The sequence below is a fragment of the Orycteropus afer genome, unplaced genomic scaffold (assembly GCF_000298275.1).
Source record: "Orycteropus afer afer isolate SDZICR_OR568_19922 unplaced genomic scaffold, OryAfe1.0 scaffold00040, whole genome shotgun sequence".
Lineage (NCBI taxonomy): Eukaryota > Metazoa > Chordata > Mammalia > Tubulidentata > Orycteropodidae > Orycteropus > Orycteropus afer.
This window is the reverse complement of record NW_006921627.1, coordinates 12,176,763-12,188,243: the sequence shown is the minus strand read 5'-3', so window position 1 is coordinate 12,188,243 and position 11,481 is coordinate 12,176,763. Positions and strand designations below refer to the sequence as shown.

The 11,481-nt window shown below is 45.3% G+C and overlaps 2 protein-coding genes and 1 non-coding gene across 3 annotated transcripts in view; 2 read left to right on the top strand and 1 right to left on the bottom strand.

Annotated features, from left to right (window-relative positions):
- Nucleotides 1-5,335, bottom strand: part of EMG1 (EMG1 N1-specific pseudouridine methyltransferase) — an 11,395-nt gene extending 6,060 nt beyond the window's left edge. The window contains exon 1 of the mRNA XM_007937144.2: nt 5,168-5,335. Within this exon, the coding sequence (XP_007935335.1) occupies nt 5,168-5,335 (168 nt within the window). The remainder of the gene's footprint in view (nt 1-5,167) is intronic.
- Nucleotides 5,336-5,750: 415 nt separating this feature from the next.
- Nucleotides 5,751-10,678, top strand: PHB2 (prohibitin 2). Its single transcript, XM_007937143.1, has 10 exons — nt 5,751-5,877; nt 6,050-6,134; nt 6,436-6,515; nt 7,660-7,844; nt 8,600-8,729; nt 8,837-8,940; nt 9,377-9,454; nt 9,821-9,897; nt 10,422-10,427; nt 10,651-10,678. The coding sequence occupies exons 1-10, from the start codon at nt 5,751-5,753 to the stop codon at nt 10,676-10,678; spliced, it is 900 nt and encodes a 299-aa protein (XP_007935334.1).
- On the top strand, nt 9,011-9,278 carry LOC122149688. The gene has a single exon (XR_006163275.1). It is a non-coding gene; the product is annotated as a small nucleolar RNA U89 (small nucleolar RNA).
- Nucleotides 10,679-11,481: the final 803 nt, after the last annotated feature.

Here is an 11,481-nt window from a genome sequence, read left to right as displayed (position 1 = left end):
GAAAACACAGAGAAAACCCTAGAACAATTTTGAAAGACAATACAAGAACAAAATGACAAAATAAATGAAAAATTAGAAATGATATGAAATCTACACAAAAAAAATCCAGAAGATTAATACTAAATTTTCAGAAATAGATTAAGACATTGAATGGGCAAAGGAGCAGAATTGGATCAACGGAAGACAGAATTAGGGAGATTGAAGGCAAATACCTGAACACTTCTTTGGAAAGGGATCAATCAGAAAAAAGATCAAAACAAAATGAAGAAAGCCTAAGGTTCACATGGGATACCATCAAAAGGAATAATCAACGTGTAACTGGAATTCCAGAACAGGAAGAGCCAAATAAAACCGCAGAGAAAACTCTCAAGGATTTGTTGGAAGAAAATTTTCCTGGTATGATGAAAGATGAGAATATATCCATTCAGGAAGTCCAACAAACCTCAAACAAGATAGACCCCAAAAGAAAATTACCAGACATATCATCATCAAACTCACCAAAACCAAAGACAAAGAAAGAATACTGACTGCAGCACAGGAAAAATGAAAAGTTACCTACAAGGGGCAACCAATAAGACTAAGCTCGGATTTCTCGACAGAAACCATGCAGGCGAGAAGACAATGCGATGGTATATATAAAACACTGAAAGAGAAAAATTTCCAACCAAGAATTATGTACCCAGCAAAATCGTCCCTCAAATATGATGGTGAAATTAGGACATTTCCAGATAAGCAGAAATTAAGGGAATTTGTTAAAACCAGACCAACTTTACAAGAGATGCTAAAGGGAGCCCTTTGGACAGAAACAACAACAGCCACTGACCATTAACACACATGATGATATAACCTAGAAACCAACCCAGCTTTGGAAGTATCCGAAGTAAATAAGCCTAAAAGATTGCAAACAGGAAACCAAAGACATCAATTGACAAATGAAGACAACTACAAACCAGAAAGAGAGAAAAAACTGTGTGGTTACAGAACTTGTAGATGGTAGGAAAGTCAAGACAACTACAAGATAGAACGGACTGTTCTAAACTTGGGAAGAAAACTATAAATCACAGGGTAACCTCAAAGAAAAATAATAAACCTTCACATTAAAAAAGAGGACCAGCATAAATATTCAGCAAATACTAAAACAATAACAAGGAAGGAAGTGATAACACAATTCATAAACAAAACGAGCTCACCATAGAAAATTATATGGAAGAAAGAAATTGACACCATGAAAAAGCACATAATAAAAATGACAACAACAAATTCACATTTGCCAATAATTATATATCTAGCAAGGGATTTATCTCTAAGATTTATAGCGGAAGAGTGGGTGACCAAACTATGGTACATACACATAAAGGAATGCTATGAAGCACTAAGGAATAAAGTAGAGTCTGCAAAATACCGCATAATATGGATGAACTTAGAGGACATTATGCTGAGTGAAATAAGTCAATCACCGACAGACAAATATAGTATTAGTTTGTTGTTGTGGAGGGTCAAGGAAAGGTTTATATATGGAGGAAAATTTTCTTTGTTGGTTGCCAAGGGTGGGAGTGGAGGGGAGGGAACACTGCAAAAAAAAAAAAATGCATTGACCCATGTCACTTTAGTTTTGTGTGTTTCACTGTACATAAATTATATTTCAATAAAATGCATTAAAAAAAAGTTAATAGAATGGAAAGATAGCAAGTAAGTGAGAGATGAATATGAGCCTATAATTAGGCGAAAAATACCAATTACAGAAGAAAATGAAAAGAAATTTGATTAATTAGCCATCTGAACAAATAACAAGCATTCTGGAATGTAAGCTTAACAAAGTACCACAGTGATTGAAAAAAACAGAAAGAATCACATCTTAGATTATTACAGAAATGTACTACTATACCTTTTTTTTTTGCTTTTTAAAAGTATTTTATTATGACAAATTTCAAACATACAGCCAGACCAGAAGACTGTAACAGAGAACAACCATATGTCCAATACTTATATTCTGCTATGATCATTTTTCTGCACCTGCTTTATAACATACCTATCCATTTTTCCATCCTTCTATCAAGGAGACTTGGAGGTGCAGTGGTTAAGCATTCAGCTACTAACCAAAAGGTCGGCAGTTGTACTACTGTACTTTTAAAGCCCTTTCATCACAATCTCCTTGTGTGGTTCACAGTTAAGGTATTACTCTCATTTTACAAACATATTTTCTTAAGAACAAACACTTTAAATACATGTAAGATTACAATCCAGGTCTGAATTCCAAAGCCATGCTATTTCTTCTGTGCCTATTTATAAAATAAGTTTAGTTCTAAACAGTTAGAGAAGAAAGAGTCAGAGGGAATGAGAAAATTACACAAAGTTTTAAGATAAGGAATTGCTAGATTTATTATTCAGAAATAGAATGAAACATTAGGTAAAATAAACATGTAAAGATATATTAAAAGATAATCTGGACCAACTAGTATTTCAAAGTGGACATTAATACAGAGTTCAGTCAGAGTATAGACTCCCTTTAATTAATTAAAACATGAAGTCCTTACGAATAAAGGTGGGCAGAAATCTTATACGGGTACTTTTCTTTTTTTTTTAGCTAGTTACCTATCTTGGGACATAGGATGAGGAAACGCCCCTTCCTTTGTTGTTAACTGCCATCAAGTAAGCTCTGACTCATAGCAACCCTACATACAACAAAAATAAACCTTACCCAGTCCTGCACCACCCTCACTGTTGTTGTTGTTGTTGTTATGTGCCATCGAGTCAAACCCGACTCATAGCGACCCCTCCTTGGGTTTCCGAGGCAGTATTTACTTGGTCCGGCTTTTCTAGTCACAGTCTTTGTGATTCCCACTGGATTACTGGGGACAGGCCGTGCAAATAAGGTGTGTAGAACTCTGATGTTGAAATTGGTTAGTTTTATCACTCTGCCAGGCTTTTAAGAGCCTTCCTAGAGACAGAGAGAAGGATCTCATTGCCATCAAGAAAGAAGAGCTCTAGGTGAAGTAGAGTGCATCCTTGGACCCAAGATCCCTGCACTGGACCTCCTTGGTAGAGACACCTGGCAAAGAGAGACTCTCAACAGAGACACCTGGCAGAAAGACTGTCACAGCGGAACCAAAACGCAACAGACAAAGCGGCAGGCTTACCTGGCCCACAGAGTGAGAAAGCTGAGTGCCCTTGGGCAGGAGACTTGCTAACCTAGGTGTATTTATCAGCAGAGATAAAAGAACTTTGTAACACTTGCCCAAGCAGGGCAGAGGCCAGGCCTAGAAGCCAAGAGCCAGAAAGGTCTGTGTGAGGTCACAGAAGAGGGGAGTCTGCCCTGATCGAAGAATTGTATTCTGAGTGTGCTCCTGAACCTGAATTGTAGCCTGTGACTTCCCTAATAAAGCCCATAATCCTAAATATTGTCTTTGAGTTCTGAGTGGCCATTGCAACAAATTTCCAAACCCAGCAGAGAAGCAGTGAGTGCCATGGGAGTTAATAAAAAGGTTGAAGGATGGCAGTATGTCTGGCCTCTTAGGAATAAGCCTTGGGCCGCTGATGGTCACTATTTCCCCCACGTGAGATTGGAGGAGGTCAGAAGATGTCACCTCCATGTCCTTTTTGTACTCACAATAGTGGCATGTTTGAGTGCAGTTGGACAATATCCTGTCCTTGTAATGCAGAGCTGCCGAGACACCAGGACACGGAGTTGTTTCAGAGAAGCAGTTTATTAGCACTCCCAGGCGAGGTTCTCATGCCCTAGCATCAGGGCCAGAGATATCGCACCACCGGGCAAGGGGCATAGATTTTTATAGACACAGAGAGGACCTAATTGGGGACTCCAAGGAAATGACAGGGTCCTCTAAGGAAACGGCAGGGTCCAATTAGCTGTTAGCAGGGGTCTGCACTTAATTAGCATGAGGGGGCTTCACAGGAGGAAGTTTGTCATTGCATGGGACTTTCCAGCCTGGGCGGGTTGTCTTATCAGGCTGTCTCATCAGGGCCTGACACCTGGAGGAAGCTGCCAACTGACATATTGGAGGCTTGGGTTTACTTAGGCCTAACAGTCCTGACCCGTAAGATTTTACTGGCTAACTTTCAGTAGTAGATTGCCAGGCCCTTCCTACTAGTCTACCTTACTTAGTCTGAAAGCTCCATGAACCCTGTTCACCACTGGGACACTGCTGGTATTTGAAATACTGGTGGCATAGCTTCCAGCATCATAGTAACATACAAGCCATCACAGTACTGCAGTATGACAAACTGCCAGATAGGTATTGGCCCCTCCCTTTAGATGACTTTTTAATCACAAAATCCTAGTAAAACAATTGGAAGCAATAAGCCGTGGGCTGGATTGGAATTCAGTAAGAACAAAAGAAAATGAGTACTGCAAACCAGAATGTTAAACCAAGAGATAACCAATTAAGCCACCCATGTGCAATAAGCAACATCCCAACAAACGGAGAAAAGACTGAAGTTCTCAGAGATTTCATTTTACTTGGATCCACAATTCATGCCCATGGAAGCAGCAGTTAAGAAATCAGCCGACACAAGGCACTGGAAAAATCTGCAAAAGACCTCTTTAAAGTGTTAAAGATCAGAAATGTCACTTTTAAGATTAAGGTGCGCCTGACCCAAGCCATGGCATTTTCAATAGCCTTGTATGCATGTGAAGTCTGGACTATGAATAAGAAAGACGAAAGAAGTGATGCATTTAAACTGCGGTATTGGCAAAAAATACTGAAAATACCGTGGACTGACAGAAAAAGGAACAAATCTGTTTTGGGGTAAGTATAGCCGGAATGCTGTACTTAGAAGGGAGAATGGCCAGACTACGTCTCCCGTGCTTTGGTGATGTTGTCAGAAAGGACCAGTCCCTGGAGAAGAATATTATGCTTAGTTACACAAGGGTAAGCGAAAAATGGGAAGACCCTCAACAAGACGGAGTGACATAGTGGCTACAACGATGGGCTCAAGCACAGCAGAGATTGTGAGGATGGCGCAGGGCGGACTGGGCAGTGTTTCGTTCTGTTTTCCATAGTGTCGTTATGAGTTGGAACCAACTCCACGACACTTAACATCACCAACATGCGCCAAATTAATGTTTTGCCACTATGCTCTCTCCACCAATTCTGAGCCCCTCACCCTTACCACACGGAGTCCCACCTCCCAAACTACTGTCCCAAAGTACCTTGACTGTCTCCAGACTGGCCCCTTCCAGCACCACAATGAGTCTACAGCCGCCAGTCTTACTTCCCGCTCCGAGTCGGGACCGCTTGGGCGCCACAGCATCCCAGCCTTGTTCCAGCTCTCCACCACGTCGCTCACGAGGCTGGAATCCACCACTGGGCGCAGCCATCTTGCAACCGGACCGGAATTTGCGCTTACGTCTTTACATCAATTTCTTAGATTAGAACTTCACTCCGTACCCAACCTCGCCCTAATCTCAAACTTCCTTCCGGCTGCCATTTTGGAAGCGGAAGTTTGAAAAGGGCGATGGCTTGCTGACTCGAGCTACGGAAGCCGCCCTGGGAGGGCAGGGTTCCAGAAGGGGGCGGGGACTTCCGGATGCGCAATTCCTATGCGCGAAGTTTGGGTCCGCCACTGAACAAGGGGGAGGGTTTAGAAGAGAGCGCACTTCCGGTGCCCTTTCTCCTGCTAGTATAGCGTGCCGCGGACCCTCGTGTGAAGGCTGTGATCCTTTAACTGGGGCGGGGTAGAGACGGGCCGATACCCCTTTCTGTCCCCTAGTCCCGCCGGTCTCTGGCGCGGACATGGCCCAGAACTTGAAGGACTTAGCAGGACGGCTGCCTGCCGGCCCTCGGGGCATGGGCATGGCACTGAAGTTGCTACTGGGGGCCGGCGCCGTAGCCTACGGCGTACGCGAGTCGGTGTTCACTGGTGAGCTCTCTCTGCCTTCTCCTTGGGCCCGACATGTCCCCATCCTACCCTTCCCCAGACTCCTTGCCTTGTCTCGTCACGTCTTCTCGCTCCCTAGTCCCTCACCCCGCCCCACTAGAAACTAGCATATAGACTGAACTGCCTGGCCTGATCCCCACACTTATCTCCACAGTGGAAGGAGGGCACAGAGCCATCTTCTTTAATCGGATCGGTGGCGTGCAGCAGGACACCATTCTTGCCGAGGGCCTTCACTTCAGGTAATGGCGGGCATAGACGCACTGACCCTGACCCTTCACCCTTGAGTCCGACCCACCAGTGGCCATGAGGAAACTTGTAGTAGGACTCAGCTCTGCTCTTCTTTTTCTCATCTCCCTTCCCAGGAGAGTTTGTGCTGCCTGAAACTCCACTAGCACATAGACTGTTATTATCTAAAGGGAACAGAAAATCTTTCTTTGTCTGTGGTAAAAAGGGGAGGAGCAGGCCAAGAAATACCTGATGAGGGGAAGTCAGGCAAAACGTGAAATGGTTTGATAACCTGTGCCTGGTCTCCCCCTCCAGGATCCCCTGGTTCCAGTACCCCATCATCTATGACATCCGGGCCAGACCACGAAAAATCTCCTCCCCTACAGGTTCCAAAGGTAGGAGGTCTGGGCACTTGGGAGTCACAAAATAAAGCCTGGCAGGAGATCCTAGGAGAATATAGGAGGACCAAGTTTCCTGAGTCTTGGTTTCCACATCTACAAAAGAACTATAATGAAAGTGCTGACATGCAAGGGTTAAAGCAGTACCTGGCTTGACACACTCTGTTCACAAATTTTTTCAACTGTCCCTCCTCCCAGAATCTCTGATGGTACAGTGGTTAAAGCATTTGGCTGCTAACCCAGAGATCACCAGTTTGAACCCATCAGCTGCTCTGTGAGAAAAAAAAAAATGAGCTAGTTTGCTTCTGTAAAGATTTACAGCCAAGAAAACCCTGTGGACGAGTTCTACTCTATTTTATAGAGTCACTGTGAGTCAGAATCAACTCAGTGGCAGTGGGTTTGGTTTTTTGGGTCCCTCCTCCCCATTGTAAACTCAGTGAGAGCAGGGATCCTGTTTGTCTTATTCACTGCCTAGATCAAAACCTTATTTTAAAGGTTTTTTCTTTCCCTTCTAACCACTCAAAATGTTGTGTATACCCACTAGTACGCCCTGTCCTGGGGAAAGTCTCATCTCCACTGTTCAGTGGTGTACCTGTTTCCTTCTTCTAGACCATATCTAGAAGCCATGCTTTTGTGATTCCCCAAAGCCCTGCCTCATTCCGCCTCTCCCTCCCCAGACATGTACACACTGACACAAGTAGCTCACCTATATAACCTGTAATGTACTTATTTGTACTATTTTTAGTGCTTGTCATTTATTCATTCACTAAATCCAAGGCCCTGGGAATAAGTTTCATAAAGCACAATCATTGTCCTCAAGGGGAGGGTATGTTCAGTAAAGAAAACATCATTGTACTACTGTATGATAGAAGCTTTGATAGAGGTTGTGCATGAAACAATAGCAGAAATGGGTCACTTCTGCCATTGGAGGGGGTGTGGGTAAAGATTTCACAAGAGGATGCAGATACATTTGGTTTGTGCCTTGTTGCATCTTGTGGACCTGATTATCTGCCTCCTCCCAGGGAGTTCTGTGCACAGTACTACTCTAGGAACTGGAGAAAACACTTGTTGTGGGTGTTTGACTGAGGGGCTAGATGAGGCCCCCAAGGTCTTAACCAACCATTGCTGGCTTTACTCTCAGACTTGCAGATGGTAAACATCTCCCTGCGAGTGCTATCTAGACCCAACGCCCTGGAACTTCCCAGCATGTACCAGCGCCTAGGGCTGGACTACGAGGAGCGAGTGTTGCCATCCATTGTCAATGAGGTGCTCAAGAGTGTCGTGGCCAAGTTCAATGCCTCACAGCTGATCACCCAGCGAGCTCAGGTCTGACTCCATAGCCATCTGGATTGTGTTAGCATTTCCCTCCTAGGTGCAAGGCACAGAGACCTGGTATCAGGAAAAGCACCTTACTAGAAATGGGTTAGGAGCTCTGGTAGCATAGTGGCTAAAGCACTTGACTGCTAACCAGAAGGCTGGCGGTTCAAACCCACCAGCCACTCCTCGGAAGGAAGGTTGGGCAATCCTACTTCCATAGTGATACTGCCTCGGAAACCCAAGGAGGGGTCGCTATGAGTCGGGGCCGACTCGATGGCACATAACAACAACAACAACAGAAATGGGTTGAGACCCTAGTTCCATTTCCACCTAAAAGCTGTACTGATACCCACTGGGAAACAAGGAGAGCCAAGATTGGAACTCGGTAGCAATCATTGTTGAAGAGCATAGGAGAAAACCCTAACAAAGTGTAGACTTTTTCTGCACCTCTCTCAACAAGGAGAATTACGTTACAAGTTTGTCCAGCAGGAAGCTGAGGAGGTGCATGTTGTATTAGAGCAAGGATTGGGAATCAGTGTGACCTCAGTCATCCCACCTTTAAGTCTGTGTCATCTATGAAATGAAAACATGAGAGCAAGTCCTTTCAACTCAGATGTTGTAATGAGGAAATAAGAAAGGGTTAGTGTGTTTTCTGCCAAATTCAGGAGATCTGTTATCCAGATGATCACAGCAACACACCTTCCTTTCAGTTCTCCAGTCCCCTCAAATCACCCTGCCTTTCCCCTCCTCACCCCTGCCTGCAGGTGTCCCTCTTGATCCGACGGGAGCTGACAGAGAGGGCCAAGGACTTCAGCCTCATCCTGGATGATGTAGCCATCACAGAGCTGAGCTTTAGCCGAGAGTATACTGCTGCTGTAGAAGCCAAACAAGTGGGTGAGTCACAGAGGAGTGGGCCAGGGACTTGTGAGAATGCAGGAGGCAGGACTGTGGGTGGGGCTCATGACCCCTCACATCTCTGACCCCCTGACTCTCTCCTACAGCCCAGCAAGAAGCCCAGCGGGCCCAGTTCTTGGTAGAAAAGGCAAAGCAGGAACAGCGGCAGAAGATTGTACAGGCTGAGGGTGAGGCTGAGGCTGCCAGAATGATATCCTTTTGCCAGGAAGATCTCAGGCCAGCCCCTGGCACACCTTGTTTTTCCTGTCCTCCCTGATGGGCAGGCTGATGAGACTAAGGCGAATGCGACTCTGTGCCTGCTGACCCTTGGCTCCCTGGGGGGTGGGAATTAGGAATGGGATCTGAAATCTTAGTGGGAGTGCCTCAAGCCTGGTTCTCCACTGTAAGGCCAGATCAATAACACTGCTGGCCTTTCCTCCATTTCTGCTGCTGTTCTGAGTTTCTGGCAGCTGTGTGCAGGGGGGCCCACAGATGGGGACCAAAGTAGGGTGAGGCACAAGCCATCTGAGCACAACCTTGGATCTGACAGCCCAGAGGATTGGAGCCAGGATTGGGAGAGAGTGGTAAGGATGGGGCTAGGGCTCGAGACCCAGCCTTGTGTGAACCCTTAACCTGGCCTTGCTCACCTTGGTGAAGCACTGAGCAAGAACCCTGGCTACATCAAACTGCGCAAGATCCGGGCAGCCCAGAACATCTCCAAAACGGTATGAGAACCCAGTGTGTCTCACGAGACTGCCTTGCAAGGGCAGGTGTTTTCATTTAAAGCGTGTGAATGAACTAAGAGCCCTGCATGTCCAGTTTCCTACTCAAACTGGCTGACACTCTTCTCATCATAAATGATCCTCTGGGCCCCCTGACACTTTGTTTATGCCTTTTTGATGGTGCTGACAAGTCATAGTTGAGTTACTCTTCTGGATCTTCGAATGAGGGCAGAAACCATGGTCTTACTCATCTCTGTCTCCCTTCTCCTAACTAATATGTGCTTATTGGAAATGGTTATTGAATTGCAAGGGTAGCAGTCAATATTTTCATTGTTTAATGCAAGCTGCTGTCTTGTTTCCTCCCCGTAGATTGCCACATCACAGAATCGTATCTATCTCACTGCTGACAACCTTGTGCTAAACCTACAGGATGAAAGTTTCACTCGGTAAGAGATGTGACCTACACAGTGGGGTATCACAAAGAACATGGGGCTTGTCTTGCTGCTTGGGTTCTGGACCCTGCATTGTGACCAGCTGTTCATGTGACTCTTGGAAGATACTGTTTCTCTGAACCAAAGTTTTGTCAATTAGGAAAGAGGATAGTTGACAATTCCTGTCTTGTATCTCATAGTTTATTTCATAAGATTAAATAGGATCATTCCATTTTAAAGTTTTGTCTCACTGCAAAATGGTGAAAGATAGTATCTGTTGTTCTCACTCTGGAGCCTTAAAGTTTCTACTTTGGAACATAGAAGGATGCTCTGAAAGGAGAGATGAGAAAAAGCAGGGGCCAAGAGAACAAGTCTCTCTTCCATGAGCTTATCCCTGGGTTCCAACCCATTTGTCTTTTGTCTTGGAAGAAAAGGAGGGTTTAGAGCTGGGTGATGGGTTGAAATGGGACTTGAAGCTGTCAAATCACATGTGTGTTCCTTTTTTTGTTTCCTGTTCATCTGGTGATCTCGTACCACAGGGGAAGGTAAGGTGTTGCATCCTCGTTTCTATGGGATCCCATAACCCACCTTCTCCCAGGGCCTGCCTCTTCACACACTGTCCCACTTCCCCTCACCTCAACACTCAATCCTTCCTACATACACACTCTCAATCAAGAGGTGACTAGTTAAGGGGGTAGTCCCGGGTGCTCTATCTCTGTCACATGTATTGTCTTCTGATATCATCCATCTCTTCCTTTATTTGCACAGTGACAGCCTCATCAAGGCTAAGAAATGAGCCTGGTGACCAAGAACTTCACCCACAGACAGGAAACGGATCTCTCTCTCGGAGTCAGCTCGGGGGTCCAGCGCAGCCCTAGTCCACCCCAGTATCATGTGATAGTCCCCTCTGTGCCCATCCTTCCAGCCCCTCTTGGATTAATGAAGACTGATGCTTTTTCAAGGAAATGACTTTTCCTCTAACCCATTTTGTCCAGGGGTTTTGGAACAGTGTGTGATTTCTCTGATTTCCTAGTGTTGGGTCCCTCCCTCAAGGTTGGGAGGAGATACCACCTTCCCAAGAATTCTCAATAAATTTTTATTACTTAAACTGAAGTCAAGGCTTTATATGTGTCTGAGCTGGGTTAGGGAAAGCACGCATGCTCACGTAGTACACCCGGGTCTTTCCTTGAATCTGCCGGCAGAGGGCGCAAAGAACCTGGCAGAGCAGTTACGGATAAGGAGGGCCTAGGCTGGTCTGCTCTCCCTCCAACCCAGCAAAGTGGGAATAGCAGGCCCTCAGATCCTGAAGCCCATCTGCACTCTTCACCGTACCCTCCATTTCTACTGCGTTACCTCCTTTATTTACCAACATGTTTTCTTGAGGCTGGAGCAGTTGCTGTGGCTTTGCTGAGCCAGACCAAAAAATTGATGACCCAGGGGGTGCTGCTTCCTTGGTTACAGGGCTTTGTGTACCTGGAGGGTAACAGTGGATCTTGTTGCCTACTGTGAAGTACCCATAGTTTCAGTTTGTTGGTCACCAGGTCTGAGAAACTGCATAACTGAGGGGTCTACCTAGGGAGATGGGATCTTTACTTGTCT

Coding starts and splice junctions, on each gene's coding strand:
- PHB2 (XM_007937143.1), top strand. CDS start 5,751: ATGGCCCAGAACTTGAAGGACTTAGCAGGACGGCTGCCTGCCGGCCCT. Junction 6,516..7,659: donor CTCCCCTACAGGTTCCAAAG/GTAGGAGGTCTG, acceptor CTTTACTCTCAG/ACTTGCAGATGGTAAACATC. Junction 8,941..9,376: donor AGGCTGAGGCTGCCAGAATG/ATATCCTTTTGC, acceptor GGCCTTGCTCAC/CTTGGTGAAGCACTGAGCAA.